General features: G+C 35.8%; 1 protein-coding gene across 1 annotated transcript in view; it reads right to left on the reverse strand.

The window, feature by feature from the left end:
- The window catches only part of ADCY1 (adenylate cyclase 1), a 180,607-nt gene that overhangs the window by 20,055 nt on the left and 141,860 nt on the right, over window positions 1–18,692 (reverse strand). The window contains exons 8-13 of the mRNA XM_040077081.2: window positions 15,828–15,983; window positions 12,258–12,452; window positions 10,796–10,893; window positions 7,625–7,709; window positions 3,622–3,711; window positions 552–808 (exon numbers count right to left, since the gene is read on the reverse strand). Of these exons, the coding sequence (XP_039933015.1) occupies window positions 552–808; window positions 3,622–3,711; window positions 7,625–7,709; window positions 10,796–10,893; window positions 12,258–12,452; window positions 15,828–15,983 (881 nt within the window). The remainder of the gene's footprint in view (window positions 1–551; window positions 809–3,621; window positions 3,712–7,624; window positions 7,710–10,795; window positions 10,894–12,257; window positions 12,453–15,827; window positions 15,984–18,692) is intronic.

Raw genomic sequence — 18,692 nt, forward strand, 5'->3', positions numbered from 1 at the left:
ATCAGATCCTTAGTTTAGAACACATGGGTACCTCCTAATCACTAGTTTTTTCTGAAGAGGCTCATCTGGGCAGGGAGGTAGTATATCTGATCACTGTGTCATACCAACATGCAACTTCTTGAGGATTGCCATGCATTATTGTAATGTATATGCATATTTTTAACTAGGAAATATAAAACCATTGGAAAGCTCAAAATCTTAATTTAAATCAGAATTGGTTGAGGTCTGCTGAAATATGGCAGTTAAGTTTTTAAGTGTGTTTTTCTATTGCCTATGATAGTTGGACTGCAGTGTGTTCAGCTGGAGTATATTAGCATAAAACTACAGAACAATGGGGCAACAGTTGCCAGCTCCCAAAAGCTGATCGCCTGTTGATGGATGTTACTAGATCCTACACTTTCTGGAGAGATGATGACTGATGTATTTCTTAGGCTCTACTGAGTCCACAGTCCTAGGCAGCACTGAACACTAGAGGACAATTCAGAAACAAGTAGTCAATGTGTGACTATCCATAGAGAATTACCAATTGTTTAATTTTACAAGATACCTACCCCACTGCTTTTCTGTAACCACTGAGTTCCAGAATAGCTATGTACAAAATTGTAACAAAAAGCAGGAGAATCATTTTTGGCAAGGAAGATACACGTAGAAATATTGCCAAGGTGAGAGTCCCCACTACACAGGAAAGGAAAGCATAGTGGGCTGTGTCACATGGAAGTTCATTCATTGTTTTATTTGTCCCACCGGGAGAAATTATAACTATTGAGCTGCTGGAATTTGTATTCCAAACCCAAGGCATGCAGCCAACCTAGAAAAGACAGGAGAGGTGAGAAGAGGAGAAAGTTAAATACAACATAAACAGAAATGTAGTTGCTATGGAGGATGACTGTAATTCATTTCTAACTGGAAAAAAATATGGCTGTGGAGTTCCCGTTCAGCTCAATGCTGTATTAGAATCTCCTTTTCCTGCAATGCTCCACTGAGTTTTAGGAGAGAGCCGAAAGTTGTTAATTAGATGTCAGTAAGAGCAACCAATTGAAGTGTGGGCTTAGTTGAATAGTTTCCCTCTCAGTGCTCAAACCTAAGAGATTCTCAAGCCAGAATATTAAGAAACTTCAGTTAACATTTTATGTGGCAATGCAGGTGAAAAAGATTCTTGTACAAAGCACAGAAATAAATATTTGTTTTATTGACTATGTAAATCATATTAACTTCAATTACTTAAATACAAAGTAAAATATATTTTAATTGAGTGAAAAACTAAACATCTTTTTCGATCTCACAGCTACTTCTGCTATCACATATGTTTCAAATATGAGAACTTTAATTACACCTGTCACTTCAGTTCTCCAAGGAGTTCCATTTCCTTCTTACATGGGAAATAATATTTTTTTAGTATATCTTTGAAGTGAAATTTGGGGAAATCTAACCTGCTTTTCCTAAAGACAATGTCATGCACATATCTCAGAGCTGTTACCCAAGGAAGAGAGGAATTTCTGGCAAATACTGCAAGCCCCTAGAGCTCCAGTTTTAACTGCACTCCAACCTTCACCCCTTACTAAGGAAAAGAGTTAATATAAGTAGGGGAGAGTGGGATGGTAGTGTGAAATTGATTTAACAGGCACAATTACATAAGCCCTGCCCTGTACTTAAGCATTTCTTTTGAAGTGCATTATAAGTCCTTTTTATTTCATCCCAAACACTGACAATGAAATTTTATAGCATGCTGTAAAGTAACTGACATCCTGAAGGGTGATGTATTTTAGGGGGGGGGGGGGGGGGGGTTGTATTTACTTAGAAAAATGAGACACAATAAATAAAAAGTGAATTAAACTCAGAATGGGTAACACTATGAAATGAGATTGAGAGAGTGAAACAAAAAATCCCTTCAATGGGATTTTGTCCATTTTGTACTAAACTCATCCAAAAACATACATATGCATGAGGGCTTCATCAGTGATCTGCAATCCATCCAGGAAAATATCATCTGCTATACAACCAGTAGTGGAACACCAACACCTAGCTCTTCTGACAGATGAAAATTCTAGAGGCATTACTGTGAAGGAACTAATAATTTCTACCGATTAAACATTTCTCCTTAGGTTACAAGTTATTTTTGTTCAGGAATGGATAAAGTTATGTTCTGAATTGTAACTGAATGATCACTACCTTGTTGGAGGTCAGAACCTCTGAATTCTAATCTGTCTTCCGCTGTTGTTCAGCATTGCATTAGGGCTTACGATGTCTGTTTCTCATTCTCATTATCAGTGCCACTACAGTGGCAACAGTAGTGCTTGTTTCATTTGGTCATAGTAAGTGTCAGATCTGTGGAGGCTGATACACAAAGGCTTTGCTGTCATAATTTTAATCTCAATCCCAAAGTCAAATACCCAGAATTTGCTGAGAAGCTAGCCTGGAATCACTGAAAAGCCCTATGCATTTTGCGCTTATGTCCACATTAGGAATCATATACATCTGTGTGCTATCAGGGCTGTGTGTTAATTACACAGATGATATTCAGGAACTCCCAGAAATGTCTCAACATCAGCAATTTTTTGTTCCTCTCATGACACTGGAATCCACAGAAAAGGGATCCTCTGCCCAGTCAGTTCATGGGGATAAGCTAGTTATTGTGCTCTCAGGGCAGGTTCAGGGATGAGTGAATACACAAAATACAAAATACGGGGTTGGCATCTCAGCACTGAGAGTTGCTCATTTCTTCTTAGTGGTCAGAACATATTGTCGAATTCCTGCAGAAAGGCATGATTTGAAACATCTGCCTTCTCAGCATTTCCAATTGTGTTTCATCTGCCATTTTTGTGTGGATTCTTTCTTTTGAGTACCCTAATGTGTTTAATTCATTAGCATTAGCAGCCAAAATACAAAATTGAGTGCTAGGAATTTGTCAAGGCAACTGACTGACAAATACTTAGGTGGAAATTTGAGTACCATCTGAATACAAGTCCACCATGTTGAACTCTCTGCCAATCTACGGTAAAGGAAGCTCAATTTTCAGAAGTATTGAGTACATTCACTTCATACAACAGAAGTTTTTCAACATTAGATATGAATGGATCATATAAGTAGCACAGTGTAAGTACCTCTTCTTGTTACACAAAACTGTCAATATTTTAAGTTCTATCTGTTCTGATTTTCCTGGACTAAAAATATTCCCATTATTAAACAGAAGTCTCTTCTATAAGTTGCCACATAGAAATAATAATCTTGTTTTGACATCATACCTTGTCTGTCACAAAATATTACCATTGAACTAGTAAGCAAGCTGAACATTTAAAAACATTTTTCCTATAAAGTACATGACACCAGCAGTTTACATGATGATAAGGTTTGACATACAAATTTATATCAGTTTTGAATAGGTATTATCTGTGTAATTTGCTAATAGCTTTGCCATTCCTAATTCAATACACTGTCTCAGGCCAATGAAAGTTCAAATTGCAGCAAAGGGGTTTAATTTTGAAGAAGCATGCTCTGCAATTAAGAATAGTAAAACAAGTAGGAATTCATCATATAAGAATATGGTATGTGTTTAATGGATCTGCACCAGCTTCTTCTTTAAACAGAATGTTAACTTAAGTGAAACTTGATTCAAATACTCACCACACAGCCTTGAGCCACAGAGTATATTAGGATCACAATAAAAATACACAAAATGGTACGAATTTCTATTGTCAGGCACCCTGGAAAACACTAAGGAAAAAAAAAAATATTTCTAGATAAAATATTTAAAGTATTTTTAAAGTGCTGTTGTTATTCTTCAGTAGTGTATAAAGAGAAGTGAATAAGGGACACAGAAATTTCACCTGTACTGCAAATGAGGATGTTGCAGTTATTGTTGTGTAGGTGTATTTTAATGGTAATCACAGTTTTGGGGATAATAAATGTGAAATTATTATTGCTTGACATTATTTTTCACTATAATTAAAACTCTTAGAAATTTTAGTTGTGTGACTACTCATGATGCAAATAATACTCTAGGATGGCATTTCATTTTGCTCTCATGGGGAAAATAGCCCAAACAACTTTTGCCTTGCAAATTTTCAGCTCCTTTGCCTTGCAAATTGTGAACCAAGAGAACATACTGTGATAGCATGGAATTTTGGATGGTATATGTGTCTTCTGTTATAATAGGCAGGTTAAATTCCAGGGTAGTTTTAATTATTATGACTCATAAAAACATTGAATTTGTCAGAAAGGGCAGTAGAGAACAAAAATATCTGGTGAAATGGAGTCTTGTGAACATTTTGTTCATCCCCACTTTTACCCTGATTCCACTTATCACACTACTAAGTGTCAAGTTCTTGCTTCTATGGAGCCTGTGACAGAATGTGAGAGAGTAAGGGTAAGTATGTTAGGCTGTGTACTTAGGCTTGTTCCAGTCATTCTGATCAACTCTGCTTCCAGGTAAAGCTGCTTTCCTTCCTTTCTCCTTGCACTAAGAATGTTTGGGGCATCTATTAACTACTGGATATATCTGTCAGACCACAGGGCTTCTTCTAGTGACTTCTAGGGTCAAGAATCAAATCCAAGAAACAGTCAGATTTAAAGTGGGGAATATCCTGTGTCCTTTAAATGGAGGAAGTTCAGACCTATCAAGGTTGAATTTCACTTAAGGCCAAATGGAGCAAGAAAACACTTGGGTTTTGGATGATAGTCAACAGTTTTGAAGAAAAGCTTTTCACTTCATGGATATCACTGGCCTCAAAACCATAGCTTCCAGCAGGCAGCAAAATAGTCATAGAGAGAGGCTACTGTAGCCTTGGAAAAACAGAAATCATGTATTCAAATGCATCCCCTTCCTTTCACATATGCAGAGACGTTTTCTCTGTATGTACAACCATGTCATTAAAAGTTTGAGGTAATTACGGAGGACTCAACTTCATATGGACTGTGACACAGGAGAATAGAGAAATTACAGGGGAAAAAAAAAAAACAAAAACAAAAACAAAGAAAGTATGATCTACAAAGATATTCTGGCTTCAGTATAGGTTAAGTCCATGTAAATGTAGGTGTGGAACAATCAATATAATATCAATAGTAGATCTGTATTATGGATCCTAGTTAATTTTCTAGACCATTGCAAGTATTGGCATCAATAAAATAGATTGGGATACCTGAGGTATATCGCCTTTAATAAAACTGAGCATATTGTAGAACAAATAGCTCAGATTATAGGAACCTGAGACTGAAAAGTTGTGTCTCAAGGGAGAAGATACAGCAATGTCCAAAATTACACTATGGAAAAAGACAGACTATTTCATTATTTGTTCATCACTATTGTACAGTTCTGATTGGAAGGGACCTCAGGGGGCCCAAAAGTACTGTCTGCCTTGACCTCCAGAGTCTCAGGGCCATTTGTGCAGAGTTGGTACTCCTCCTGTGTTATTACAGGGCATTATTTCTTCTCAGGGCCTGCACTTTGCATTATGCCTTCTGGATTTACAAGATTCTTTTTGGCCCATTCTGTAAACCTATCTAGGACCTTCTCAACAGTCAATCCTGCCAGCTGTTCTCATGAAATTGTAGACATTTGAAAACTTGACATGAGTATATGCCATGTACTTCTCCAGGCTGTTGATAAAAATGTCTGACAGGACAGGATTCAGGATAAAGTCCTTGAGTATCCCACTTATTACTGGTTTCCAGGTAAAGTATAACCATGAGCTGCTATGCTCTGAATTTGATTATCCCCATGGTATTTTACCCATCAAACTGTCCAGTTAACCAGATCAAAATCCTATATACAAAAGGGGAGAAATGTGTGGTTTTATCCATATAAATAAAGTATAAAATAATTTTGTTTGAAGAAACAATATATATTCCATTAATTCAATTTGCAATCAAATAAGCTGTCTACCGCTTATTAAAAACATAATACCTGTGGTTTAAAGATAATGCTGGATGGTTAATAGGGACAAAGCAAAATACAGATTCAAAGATCACATCTCCTGACATTTCACACAATTTCTTTTGGTCTGTGTAGTACATATATGTTTCAAATGTTGACATGGTAGGCTATTGGTTTAAAATGGAAAACAAAGCTTTAAAAAATAAGGTAGGAGACAGGTCTGAATTAAAATTCTGATACTAACAAGATTTAAACTTCTGACTACAGAATTCTAAGATTGCATCTGCACTTTCATGATAGCATAGAATTTTGTGCTTTATTTTCTTAGTTTTCTTTTATTTGTGGAGTTTTTATTAACTAAATAAGTAGCATCAGATTACCAAAGTTCTAGGTAACTGGTAAAGTAAAATATTATCAAAATGGTTTTATGACTGAGGCGTTTTTAATGCGAAAGCATGGAGAAGCTAAGTCACTTGTGCAGTGTGAAAGAGCAAGTAAGAGCCAGAAGACTGATTAAAATAGGGGAATGATTGTTTTAAAATTGTATATCCATTATCCACACAATATTGATTTTATTTATTGTAAGACAAATTTTTGCCACAAAGTTTTAAATTGTGATATTCTAAGGTTTTCTATTTCTTTATTTTTCTAATACTGGATTTGATCCTGTAAAATATTGAATCTCTGGAGGAAACTGGAATAAATACAAATTTTCTTGACTGACAAAACAGATGGAACACTTCTTATGCTTTGCACAAGCCCCAGGGAAAGGTATAAAGAGCAGTTGCTTCCTGCAAACTTTGTCTGCAATTCTACCATCTGTAGAGAGAAAAACAGATGATAAAGTACTCTGCCATAATAATAATAATAATAATAATAATAATAATAATAATAATAATAATAATAAAATCATCAAAGTTACTCCCAAATAATTTTGTAAGTTCATAAATAAGTTCTCATTCAGTACCTGATACTCTGCTAATATACTATTCGCATGCTTTTCTTCTGCCAAAGGGCACTTTTTAAAACTAAAATTAGTGTGTGCTAATCAGCAAAGCTGATTAACTGTGTAGGTGTTTTTCCTGAAATTTGTCTGAAAAGACCAAATTTATATTGATCCAATACAGATTTCTTTCATCAGAAAATTAGCCTGTAGATGCTTTATTCTGATTTGGCAGACCTATTTCTCCCCTAAAACAACCAAATGTCTTTCTGCATCATTACTCTTGTGAAAATGTAATGCAGGAGAATTAATCATCACTGAAGGTTTTGAAAAGGCCAAGGATTGTGCGTGCAAAACATTGTGTTTTACTATCAAAGCAGCTGCTGTTTTGGCAGGAAAAATTTCGAAAACAGAGGGGAAGTTAGCAGGACTTTACACCCAGACCAGCTGGAATGAAAGGGAGAACTTGTGTGCTCTGTAGTCTGAAAGGAGTAAAAGTCAGGTTAAAGCGGTTTATCTAAACACAATATTTAGTGGCAGGTGTTCAGGGAAGTTTTAACAAAAAAGAAAGCATAGAATTAATGGCACTGAATGTTACACTGCTGTAACAACTATTCATATAAAAATCCTACTTTCGGATGATTGATCTTGGGTTTTGAAGTGTCTAATACATTACTTACCAAGGAACTTTAAAACACATAGATTTCAAACTCTGAATCTGTGAAATACAAACTGATGGCTTCAAATTCTGAAGGACAAACATAGCATGGCTACCAAAAGGAAGAATAGTCACAAAATCTTAAATCACTTACTTGTACTCGTGTGACATGTAGATACATAATACAAGCCGCTAGGAAGCATATGCAGAACACCAGGAGAACAAGAACTACGATAGTCCTAGAATCAAAACACAATAGAAGTAATGCAATGCAACTCAGTAATAGATGAGAACAAACTGCTGTTAGAGGTCCTTCTGAAATAATATTTTAAATAAATGGTGGTGGTTGTCCTCCTCAACCTTACTGTTATACTAACCATCACAGTGCAAATTCAGCAGTGATGTCCGCTGCTCTCAAGACTATGAAATTAGTAAATGCTCTTGTAAATAGTCCCCATTCTGACCTCAGAAATGAGATCAAAGCACCTCAAAAATTCAAATGTATGGTCGTCAGGAGAGACACTTTCTAATTGTAGGTTAGTGCAGAATATTCAGCATGATGACTCTTGTAAGGGGAGAGTGTAACTCAATTACTTGGCCTTGGCTGCTGTATTAACAGTTACCAGATGCTTTTTCTGTCTCATTTCTCTTTCTCAAAGATTCAGAAATCAATGGTCATTCAATTCAGACACTTAGCAAGTCAAATAAAATCAGGCTAGACTGCCTTCTAATGAAACAGAAAAACTCTCTCCTTTAGAGTCTTCCTCAATGGTTAGACAAATCTTAAGTTTCACAAAGATGCTGTAATAATTTTTAAATTCTAAATCTTCCCTCTTCTGGTTTAACAAAATAGGCTTGTTCTTAATGAGAAGAGGGGTGCAAACCAAGAACTTTCTCCGCAAAAATTTCTCTTGGAAGAATGTCTTATGGATGTGAGCAAGCTGACAAAAATTAGTCCATCAGTGTGGGGGCATTTGATTTCTGTTCAGGGGCAGCCTGGCCCCATGCCAACCATGGAATCAAGGGCTGTATGACAGCAGCATAACATGATCTTCACACCTCCTTTTCTAACTTTAGAGAACAAACTACTTAGTCCAGAAGTCATGTGAACAATGGATTCAGGCATATATGTATCTGTGCCCTTGACAATTACTGGGGAATGATTGTTTATACAAGGTTTCTAACAGCAGAAGTGTGCAATTCTCCTGTTGAGTTTCTAACTATTTGACTTTGATTTCAAATTCATATAACAGTCCCTACTGATACAGGAACAGGGAGAATTCTGTGGTGTATTATGCGTACCCAGAATGGGAAGATGACTCTGGGTGCTGTTATGTTGGATTCTGAATACAAATATTAATCAAGTCAGAATCCCATGCCTTTAGGGAATTCACTTGTATTCGGGATGGTAGCATACTAGAAAGGAATGCAAGGGACATGTCTGCAACAACATCTTATAATGCAGTAATAGCTGACAACTGACAGTAGTGCTGAACAGGACTCTGACAGACATTTGGGTTGGCATCTGAAAAGGGCTACTTTTTTTTTTTTTTTTTTTTTTTTTTTTTTTTTAATAAACTCAGATTCAGCTATTAAAAGGGTTGGTAGTCAGGGCTTTTAGTGGCTACTCTGCATATGTGCATCCATAATTGGACAGCTTAGATTGACAGGAACACAGCCTTACTTTAACCACCTCCATCTGGGAATATAAAATGTGTCTTTAGTTGAGAAGCTGTTTTTCTCAAATGATTAGAAGAATTGTGAGAATGGCAAGCCATCATCTCAATGGCATTGATTTCTGTATATTTATGCAGTAATTGACTTTCCTATGGCATTTTCTTGTCTAGATGATCATCCTCCTCCTTGAAATACTGTGATATATCACTTCTCCTATTAGGGTAACATATTACAAGCCTTGTCTTGGCTTCTGCATTCTCTTGCCATACCTATAACTACTTTGGCAATCTAAATAGCAGTTTAAAGCTCTAAACTCTGGAAAGAGGGGAAATTTTCCTATACTTCCTAAGTTTAAATTTAGCTCATGTTTGCATCTGTGTCACAGCAAGGGAAGAGCACAAGAAGAATAGTAATTTGGCTGTATGAAGCCACCACTCAGACACTGGAAGAAAGAACTTAGGAGCATTCAGAGGGTGGCTTTTTTAACTAACCCAGTCCATCTTCGTGGCATTCTGGGTGATACTCTTCTGGAACTTGTGTGTCAGATCACTACTTAAACCGAATCTCTTCCAGCTATTATTAAGTGACAGTAGTTTTTCAAAAAGCTATTATATGACTCCTGGATATTTATTCTAGTTTCAGCTACAGTAATATACTTTGTTTCTCCATTTGCAAAACTGCTATGTACTGCAGCTGTGGCTTACCGAAGAAGAAGGTAAAAGGCTTCTTAATCATGCTCCAATTAGTCAGCAGAGTAATTAGTCTGGGAAATGATGATGTAAATGATGATTCTTGTCAGTGACTTTGAATTCTTTAGATGAAAGGTACTATCTTACAAATTAGAATTTGTATTTTATTAATGTGAATAAAGTGTTTTTCAATCTTTCAACTAGAAATAAAAGAACACAGAAGTAGTATTGAAGCTGGGGATTTGTGACTAGAAAAGACTGTAATCTGAATGAAATTTTCAAAAGCATTATCCTGTGGCCAGTTCTATTCCCACTGAAATTGTTATAGTTAGTAAAAGCGAGTAAAGTTTATTTTTAATGTGTTGATAGTCTAATCTAGTGCAGTCAAGGTCAGACTGCAAGTTATCTGTGCATAGCCAAAATACACACTAGGCGGTTTATGTAGGGATAGTGTTAATGCCAAAAACGTCAATGAATGCTATAAATCCAGGCCCCAATGCAGCTGGATGGGTTCTTTCCATACTTTGTTATCATTAAACTCTGTATGGTTTTATCTATGTTGCTATCAATACCTGCAGTATTTAGGATGAACACATTTAGAAAATCCGCAATAACACCTTTGTTTGCAATGCAGAAATGCTTTAAATAAGTTAAAAATAACAACTGAAAGTTTAAACAAACACTGAAATGCATTTTTTCCTCTAAGTACTACAACAAAAAAAAAAAAAAAGAAAAAAGATAGTGAAAAGTGTCTCCTATGGACAAATAACAAAGAGAAACAGAGAAACAAAGAGAAAGATATAACAATGAGACTGAGGGTATACTAACAGAGACTCTCCCATGTGAGAAGATACCAACCTAGGTGCCCATTCCTGTTCTAAAGACTTTAATTTTTAACCTGTGCAGGATGACTGAGGGTGTTCCACTTTGAGTTATGAGGGCAAAAGACAGAAACTTACTGTGGTATTATTAGAAGGTAGACAAGGCCAAATAAGGCAGCTAGAATCAGTGAGAGAACCACAGCACTGGTGAAATACTCATCCTGAAGCTGGTGGTACTGTTAAAGAAAGGAAGAAATGAAGACAGTAAATATTTTATATATACCCAGACACCCACACTTGTCCATTCTCCGTAAGAGAGAACTCTATCCTAAATAAAACAAGCCCCACTTAGTTATAAACATGATGGCTTAGTTCAGACTGAAAAAACAGATGAGGGAAGTCTACACAAGATTTCCTTGACAGGCTTCTCTTTCAGCTGTAACTAATCAAAACTGGTTTAAGCTCAGATATAAGTTATCTTTTTGAGAAAAATTCATGCACTTTGAAACAGAAGCGAGTGGCTCTCCCTCTATTTACTTGGCATGATAAAAGGCCAAACACCTCTTGGTGCTGCTTTCAAGAAGTCCTGTCACCTCAGCTGCTCAGGACAGGACACTAATGAGTGGACTTGGAGGCAGCTACTAATGAGATACATGGGCTCAGTTTGGAGCAGCTACTGTCCCTGGTTTCACTAAGCTACAGTATTAACAAGAGGAAGCTCTCTAGGGGTAGAAACACGAGTGTTTTCTCAGAAAGATCCAAAGTTCAAATATCATTTACATCAGAAATCTTTTTATTTTGAAAGAAAAAAGTTACAGCCAAATTTCCAAATTACTTTGGAAACTTGAAATCAAAATTTACGCTTTATACCTTAAAAAATTTGGATCCAGTATGGCACACAGCCTTCTAACTTGAAACAGTAATGACATGAAATCTTAGACTATAAAGTTACTTACAGTGGAAAAATAAATGCTACTGCCAAATTAATTCAAAACCATACCACTTTTACTTTTTCAAATGCATAAACTAAAGGCTGTAAACACAAATAATTTGTATTTACAAAAATAAACCCCTAAAAGGCAGGAAAAATTGTTGACTGATATGCTTGTACATCTGACTAAATCCCATGCTTTCAGCACTGCCACACTGGTGTAATATTGCAACCTCATCCAGAGACCTTATGTTGCGGGGTTTTTTATATTTTCTAGAATTTCTGGACCAATACTTATCAGGTTACCTGTGCATCTTCTTGTCATTAACTCTTCTCCAAAGCAGATGAGTGAGTAGGCAGACACATTGCAATGAGATAGCATTAAACAAGTGACTCAGGCAGTTTGGAGAAATAAAAGAAAGACCAAAATACAGGATATAACAGTGTAGGATTGTGACAAGTAGGGCAATACCAATATTTCTTTTTATTCCCTTCAAGTGTTTCCATAGAAGGTAGAAATAATGTCACCCTCTTAACTGAAAGACAGTCCAGAGGAGTATTGAAAGATAGTGAATAGAATTTAAACATTGCATGAAACCAAAACAAAAACCCCAATGCCTGTTGGTGTATAGTCAGTGAAATCAGTAAAAATAATTTTATTCCCCTTACTTTATTTTCACGCTCAATTTGCTTATACTTCAGGGTAATGAAGTTCAAGTCAGCCATCTCAGACTCAGTTTGCCGAGCCTCTATCAAGCGGCTGATGTATCTGTTCACTCGAGTTCCTGGAGTGTTGTATACAATATTGGTAGAAAAAGAGGAGCGATTCCTGAGTTTTTCGGAGGCTGTCCTTAATGCTCTCCTCTGTAATATGGATGAAGAAAGAAGCACAGATTTTATTAGCACTGAGAGTTTTCATTGCTGTTCCTTTTACTTCAAGCTCACAGAGAGCATGTGGAATTCATTAAACAGAGCAACTACAAAAGACAGGGTTCTTATCTCAGTGTGAATGTCACCTTTTTAAAATTCCTTACCTGAAATCCTGATCCCATTCAAACCAATGAAAAAACTCCCACTTCATTCCAAGATTTTAATCCAGAAACTCTTTCCACATACAGCCCTGACACTCCTCTGCCACTGAGTAAAAAATGAGTTTGTTCCCAGTCAGGGCGACTTTACCTTGCAAAATGGTTTTATTTTGGTTTCTTGACAGAAGACATGGATCTTGAAGACAAGATAACCAGGCTCTTCATAACACAAAAGTCCTACTGTCTAGGTAACAATACATATTTCAAGAAGATAGTTTACCTGAAAGTCTTGGACAATGACCACCTATGACTACAGAGAGTCTGAAATCTCAAGTGTTGCTATCTTTAACTCACATAGTTGGCTCTCTTGTTAAGACTTCTTGAGTATGCCTCAAGTGCACTTGCAGTTCCAGATGGAGCCATCCTACAAATTAGCAAACCTGTGCCTAACTGGGTCCTCCAAGGCTGAGACAGCACAACTACAAGATGAATACCCATAGTCCTTTCCAGTGAAAAAGTTTTATCACAGAGCATATCTGAAAGGGATTTAGATGAGCAGTCTCACTTTTCACAGAGAGCGCACAGGAGAGAGTAAGCAGCATCTCAGCCGCACTGGTGGCAACCTTCAGTTGAGGGGACTTTAATCTAAACCATAATGGCTAAGTCTGTTCTATGACTGGATGGGGGTCAAGCCTACTTTCCAGAAGAGTTTTGACAACAAAGCTCAGTCAAGCTCTACTATTTCTGTAAAGTTAAAGGAATATTTTTAATTTAGCATCTGCAGAGTTCAAAACAGTTCAGAACATTATGAAGTAACAAGTCTACTCAGGATATAATGAGTCTGTCAGAAAGACGTTAAAGAAAAAAACCAAAATTTCTGTCTTCAGAACACTCAGTCCTAAATAGCCCGCTCTAGAGGCTATACAAGTCCTTTTAATCCAGATGGTAAAAAGGATAGTGATCACTGTCTAATTAATCTTGCAGAAATGGCAGTTTCCTTTTTCATTTCACAAGAAATTCTTAGGAGCACCTCATCAGTGAACAAGTTGTGAACTACAGCAGTTCATTAGCTCACATAGCTTGTATGTATGTTATATCTAAATCCTTATGAATAGTGAGATGGGTTATCTGCTGACTGATACCCTAATTTTCTGTTTGTGAAGAAAAATGGACTTTAGAAAAGATAAAGTAGCTTTTCAAGCCTTGCTTTGCTGACTTTGTATGTAGAGAGGAGGTTTCACAAGCAGTAAACAATTGTAAGTTTACATTTTTCTTCAAGCTATCAGATCCAATTACCTGATCAGTAAACTAATCTTAGGAACACACGTTGATAAGAGATCTTAAATTGCCAGCCAAACAACTACTTTCAGTGTTTCCAAACAGAGAGAAATTTGGGTTTTTTTGAGGAAACATATGTATCAGTAATTTGTAGGGAAATAGAGTGCTTTTAGGAATATTGTCAGAAATACACACTTTTGCTCTCAATAAACTATAAGCAGTTAGCATATGTATTGCATTAGTTGCAGCAGAAATACATCTCCAAGAGTTTTTTATAATTCAAATTTAAGCTTATAGTATAACAACAAGGAGGAGGAAAAGAGTATTTAAATAAATGTTTCTTTGATTTAAAACCTGAAATGAGGGTAGATGAATATGGGTGTTATTCTGATATATGGAATAAATTATATTATCTATTCTGACATTTTGAAACAGGGTAAAAGTTTCTATTCTTAATCAAAATAGCTGTTTCTTACATATAATTATTTCCTCTAGGTCTCTTATTTGTGTCTCTATTATTATTTTGCATAGTAAACTTACATCATGTCTTACATATGATCAAGATCCAGTATTTACGTTTTTCAGAAATATACTGGCTTCAAAGCCTTTAAAGACCCCATTTGCTTTACTTTATTTACATGATTTGAGGACTGGAAACTCTAAAGAAACCCTAGATCATAACACAGTGTACTTATATTAGTATCACAAAATAAAAATCCATGATGTGTTACATAAAAGTTACAAAAGCCCAAAACAACTGTTTCTGTTACCGATAGCATTGTAGAACTTCACTGCCAATGTTCTGGCATGGAAAAAAATCAACCAGATCACTAACAAATCCACATGGAGATTTTCTGTGTATATTATCATATTTATGCATACATATGCACAAGACGCAATGTAAAGTATTGCATATGCTTCAAAGAATGTGTGGGTTATTTTTTTTTAATTACTCAAAGATGATGCTAAATTCCAGTTGGAAGGCCTTGTACATGGCCAATTTCAAAATCAAATCTGGAGTTTCTGAATGTCTTCATTGAAACAGTGTTTTATAGGAACTAATTGACTTTTCTCCCCTTTTCCTGCAGAGGAAACACAAGCACATATAAAACTCAAACTATGAAAGTTTGAATGCTTTCTGAAAGTAAGATATAAACTGAGTCTTCCACAAATGAAAAAAAAAAAAAAAAAAAAAAAAAAAAAAAAAAAAAAAAAAAAAAGAGAGAGACGAAGCAATCAGTCAAGCTGAATTACTGATTCCGATACTTGCATGCTACCACTCACTGGTGGAGTGACCTGTGTAATATTGCCACCTGCTGTCAAAGACAATGGAATGAGAAACTCTCATGGTTTTTAGCCATAATTTTACAGGTGGATTCCCATACAGAAAAGAAGCAAACCAGGCTACTAGTCTGTAAAGCAATTTTGATTAATGGAATTACCAGCCAAGAAAGTGGAATTTATATTTATGTTAGGGACTTTTATGTTTAGGATTTGTATTATGGACAAAGAGGGGTTTTGGTTAATCAGTTGCCTTTCATATTTCAGGGAACCATCTAGAGAAACAAAATTATTCTGTTGGTTTGCATTTGTCACCATCAGCTTCAGACTGGTATGGGCAAAAGATGCAAAAGAATATATTTAAAAGAATGGAAACAGACTCAGAAATTCCAATTCTGGTGAAAAAAGCCCTTAATAGAAACCACAAAGGACACCTATGCTGGCTGGCTTTTCCAAGAGCAGGTCCAAATTTGAGGCCTTCTATAATTATATTTTATCTTTACTGTGGGAATAAGGTTGTTCTAGCTCCAGCAGGAACACCATAAACTTCTTTATTAGCTGGTAACATCACCATCTATGTTCTCAATAATGGTCTGCTTGATGCAGTCCTGGAATTGATGCCCAAAGAGTGCACTTGGCCCACATGGACTACCTTATCATCATCCTCACATGTCATGACGTTGGAGAAAGGGATCTCTGCTTTGAACATCTTGCGACAGTGCATGAGCTGAACAAGCAGATAGCAGACTGTCTTGAACTTCATTCTTTTGGCAGGCTTAATGTCTGAGAGAATCAGTCCAGGAAATATCTGTTGGTCAGAAAAATAATATTTATAAGCAAGACATTGCAGACATTGCATTCCCGAGCAGATATACACATTGGCAGGCATTTGCACCCCTTTATGGTCAGAACAAATCAATATTCTAGTCAAGAAGCAATGCTTTTTCATAATCATCTCACATTTGCAAATTCAGATTACTTCATTTCTCTTCAACATGAAATGTAAAGAATCTATTGAACAGATTCTTTATGTAAACTCATATTTAACATTTTGGGAACTGTTATTTTCTTCAAAATGTGAGCTATAAAAAAGTGCATTGATGACAAACTCATAAAAGAGGTGATATTTGTATTTCTTTAACATTAAAATAATTTTTTAAAAAACCCAGGAAGAAATAAGGACGCAATTAGCGTTTTTATTAATTGATGTTAAAAAATATAATTTCAGTCTTCTTCTTTCCTTATTTTGTTACTTCACCCATAGGTAAGTTCATTAAAATCTGAAGAGGATAACTTTTGCTTTACAGATAGACACATGTATGCCTTAAAAGGAGACTATGAGGCATTGATGTTATAATTCACATCTTATTTCTACAAAGCAAGAAGTGTTATACTACAGAGAAATACTCTTAAAACGTTAAGTATAATCTATTCCTTTTACCACAGAGCTCCCACTTCAGCAAGGACAAATATTTCCTTGGTTAACTCTTAAACATGTATTTAAATACTGCTGACTTCAGTAAAGCCCTAGCATCTGCTCAGATGATTTTTCAGATCAGGATATTATACCCTCAATATTTATACCAAACTTATTCATGCTTCTGGCATATGGAAAGTGTTAATGAGAAACATGGCAGGACTTCATGCCTCCTCAGTATAGGAATTCAAGCTTGTAAAATTTTATTTCTTCTGGATCAACAAAATAAAGAAGCACAGAGGATACGGTCCTTGGTTTCCCTAGGTACAAAAGACAGAGCAAATTTCTTTCCAAAAACTTTATTCAAATGCTCTTAAAGTCCACAAATGACAATGAGAATTTGCTGTGCATTATTCACAATAATATGATTTACTAGAACTGTTTACATCATCACTTCAATGATCAAAGAATAAAGAAAAGACCGAAAACATTTGTTTAATGCATATTTTCTTGGGCAACCAAATTTAGATTGACAGGATAAATTACACTGATTATATTCTGAACGGCGTCTCAGATACTGTCATGTTTAACACATATAACCATGCACATGCATTTTCTGGAAAATCAAGGTTATACATTATAACTTTCAATGCCTTGTTTAGTCAGTTACACTCTGGCTATGAAAAGCAATAATGACCACAATGTTGCACTTTTTATTTTTTTCCTAGCAGACAGTCGTGTTCTCAACATGTGATGGGCTTCAAATGTGCAAAGGTGCCTAGGCGCTTTATTGTACACTGGAAGATTGACTAAAGCCAGCTAGCATCACTGCACTGCACTACACTGCATGGTCAGCAGCTGAAATCTAAAAGGATATTTGTGTATCTAGTGCATAGTCACTTGTGTAAGTGGTAGTTTAACAATAGCCTATATGAAGAGATTCTCAATATGAACCCTTTCTTTCAAGGGCTTTCTGGCAGCAGATTCACCACTGAATTGCATAGAAGATACTGTAGAAGGATATTCACATACTAATCATCCTTTAGGTATTCCTAAGGACACCAAGCAGATGTTAGACTTGAGAATGGCAGATATGATAGGTTTTTGAGCTACAATTCCAACAGCCAAAACATACTTTTTGGAGAAGTATTCCACTTACAAATCTTCCTAATGTAGCCATGATTCCTCTAGAAGCTCTATATATTTTACAAAGTCTCTCTATCAACCTTTTGATACAACAAAAATGAGCAACTTTCTTAAAACTCTCTCAAGTTTTGCAAATAATTTAATTTTCAGAAATTTACCAGTGAACCATATCTTAAGAGATCTTTAGCTCTCTCTTTGCTCAAACTTTCACAGTGGACATTTCATTAAATCAACAATTTTGATGATTTTAATAAATTATGATTTTAAATAAATTCAGAGACCCACAATAGCTTCCTGACGGCCTTCATTATGGAAAAGCCACAGTATAGATGCAAAAGTGGCAAAGAATAGGTAGAGCATCTTACTAGCAAAAGATCCAAGAAGGCATGATTGTGAAAAGTGAGCATATGTGCATGACTATATCCTCCTACAAGGATTTGAAGTCCTATGAACAAAAAAGAATTTAGACTTTTCTCCATGGAACCTTTTTATAATAGATGTGTTTCTGAGTACAAACTGCAACTTGAAAACTTGGAATGCACTCCACTTCAGACTGTGGCCCTGCCACAATCATGATTTTTCTCCAACAATAGGTCTTCATTCAGTTTCCTGACTTTATCTTCAAATCAGCATGTAGAACATGTTTAGATCTTACCATCAACTGGTTTCTTTTAGCTTAGAAATCTTAGAGGCAGATAATACATCAACAGTATACACCATTTATGTGTTGGAAATACAGTGAATTTTTCCATCTGTTTCAGAGTTAAATAGAAATTTCAGCTCAGGTCACTGGAAAAAAAATGGAGTAGTGTGAGATTTTCCATCAAAGAAAAACAATGACGAACTCTAGTGAGCTTAGAAAAGGTTCACCAAAACAATTAGGGTTCTCAAGTGTATAATACACAAGTAGAACCTGAGGGAATTGAGTTCATCTAGCTGGAAGAAGAGAAGGCT

Source organism: Hirundo rustica, chromosome 1, assembly GCF_015227805.2.
Source record: "Hirundo rustica isolate bHirRus1 chromosome 1, bHirRus1.pri.v3, whole genome shotgun sequence".
Classification (NCBI taxonomy): domain Eukaryota; kingdom Metazoa; phylum Chordata; class Aves; order Passeriformes; family Hirundinidae; genus Hirundo; species Hirundo rustica.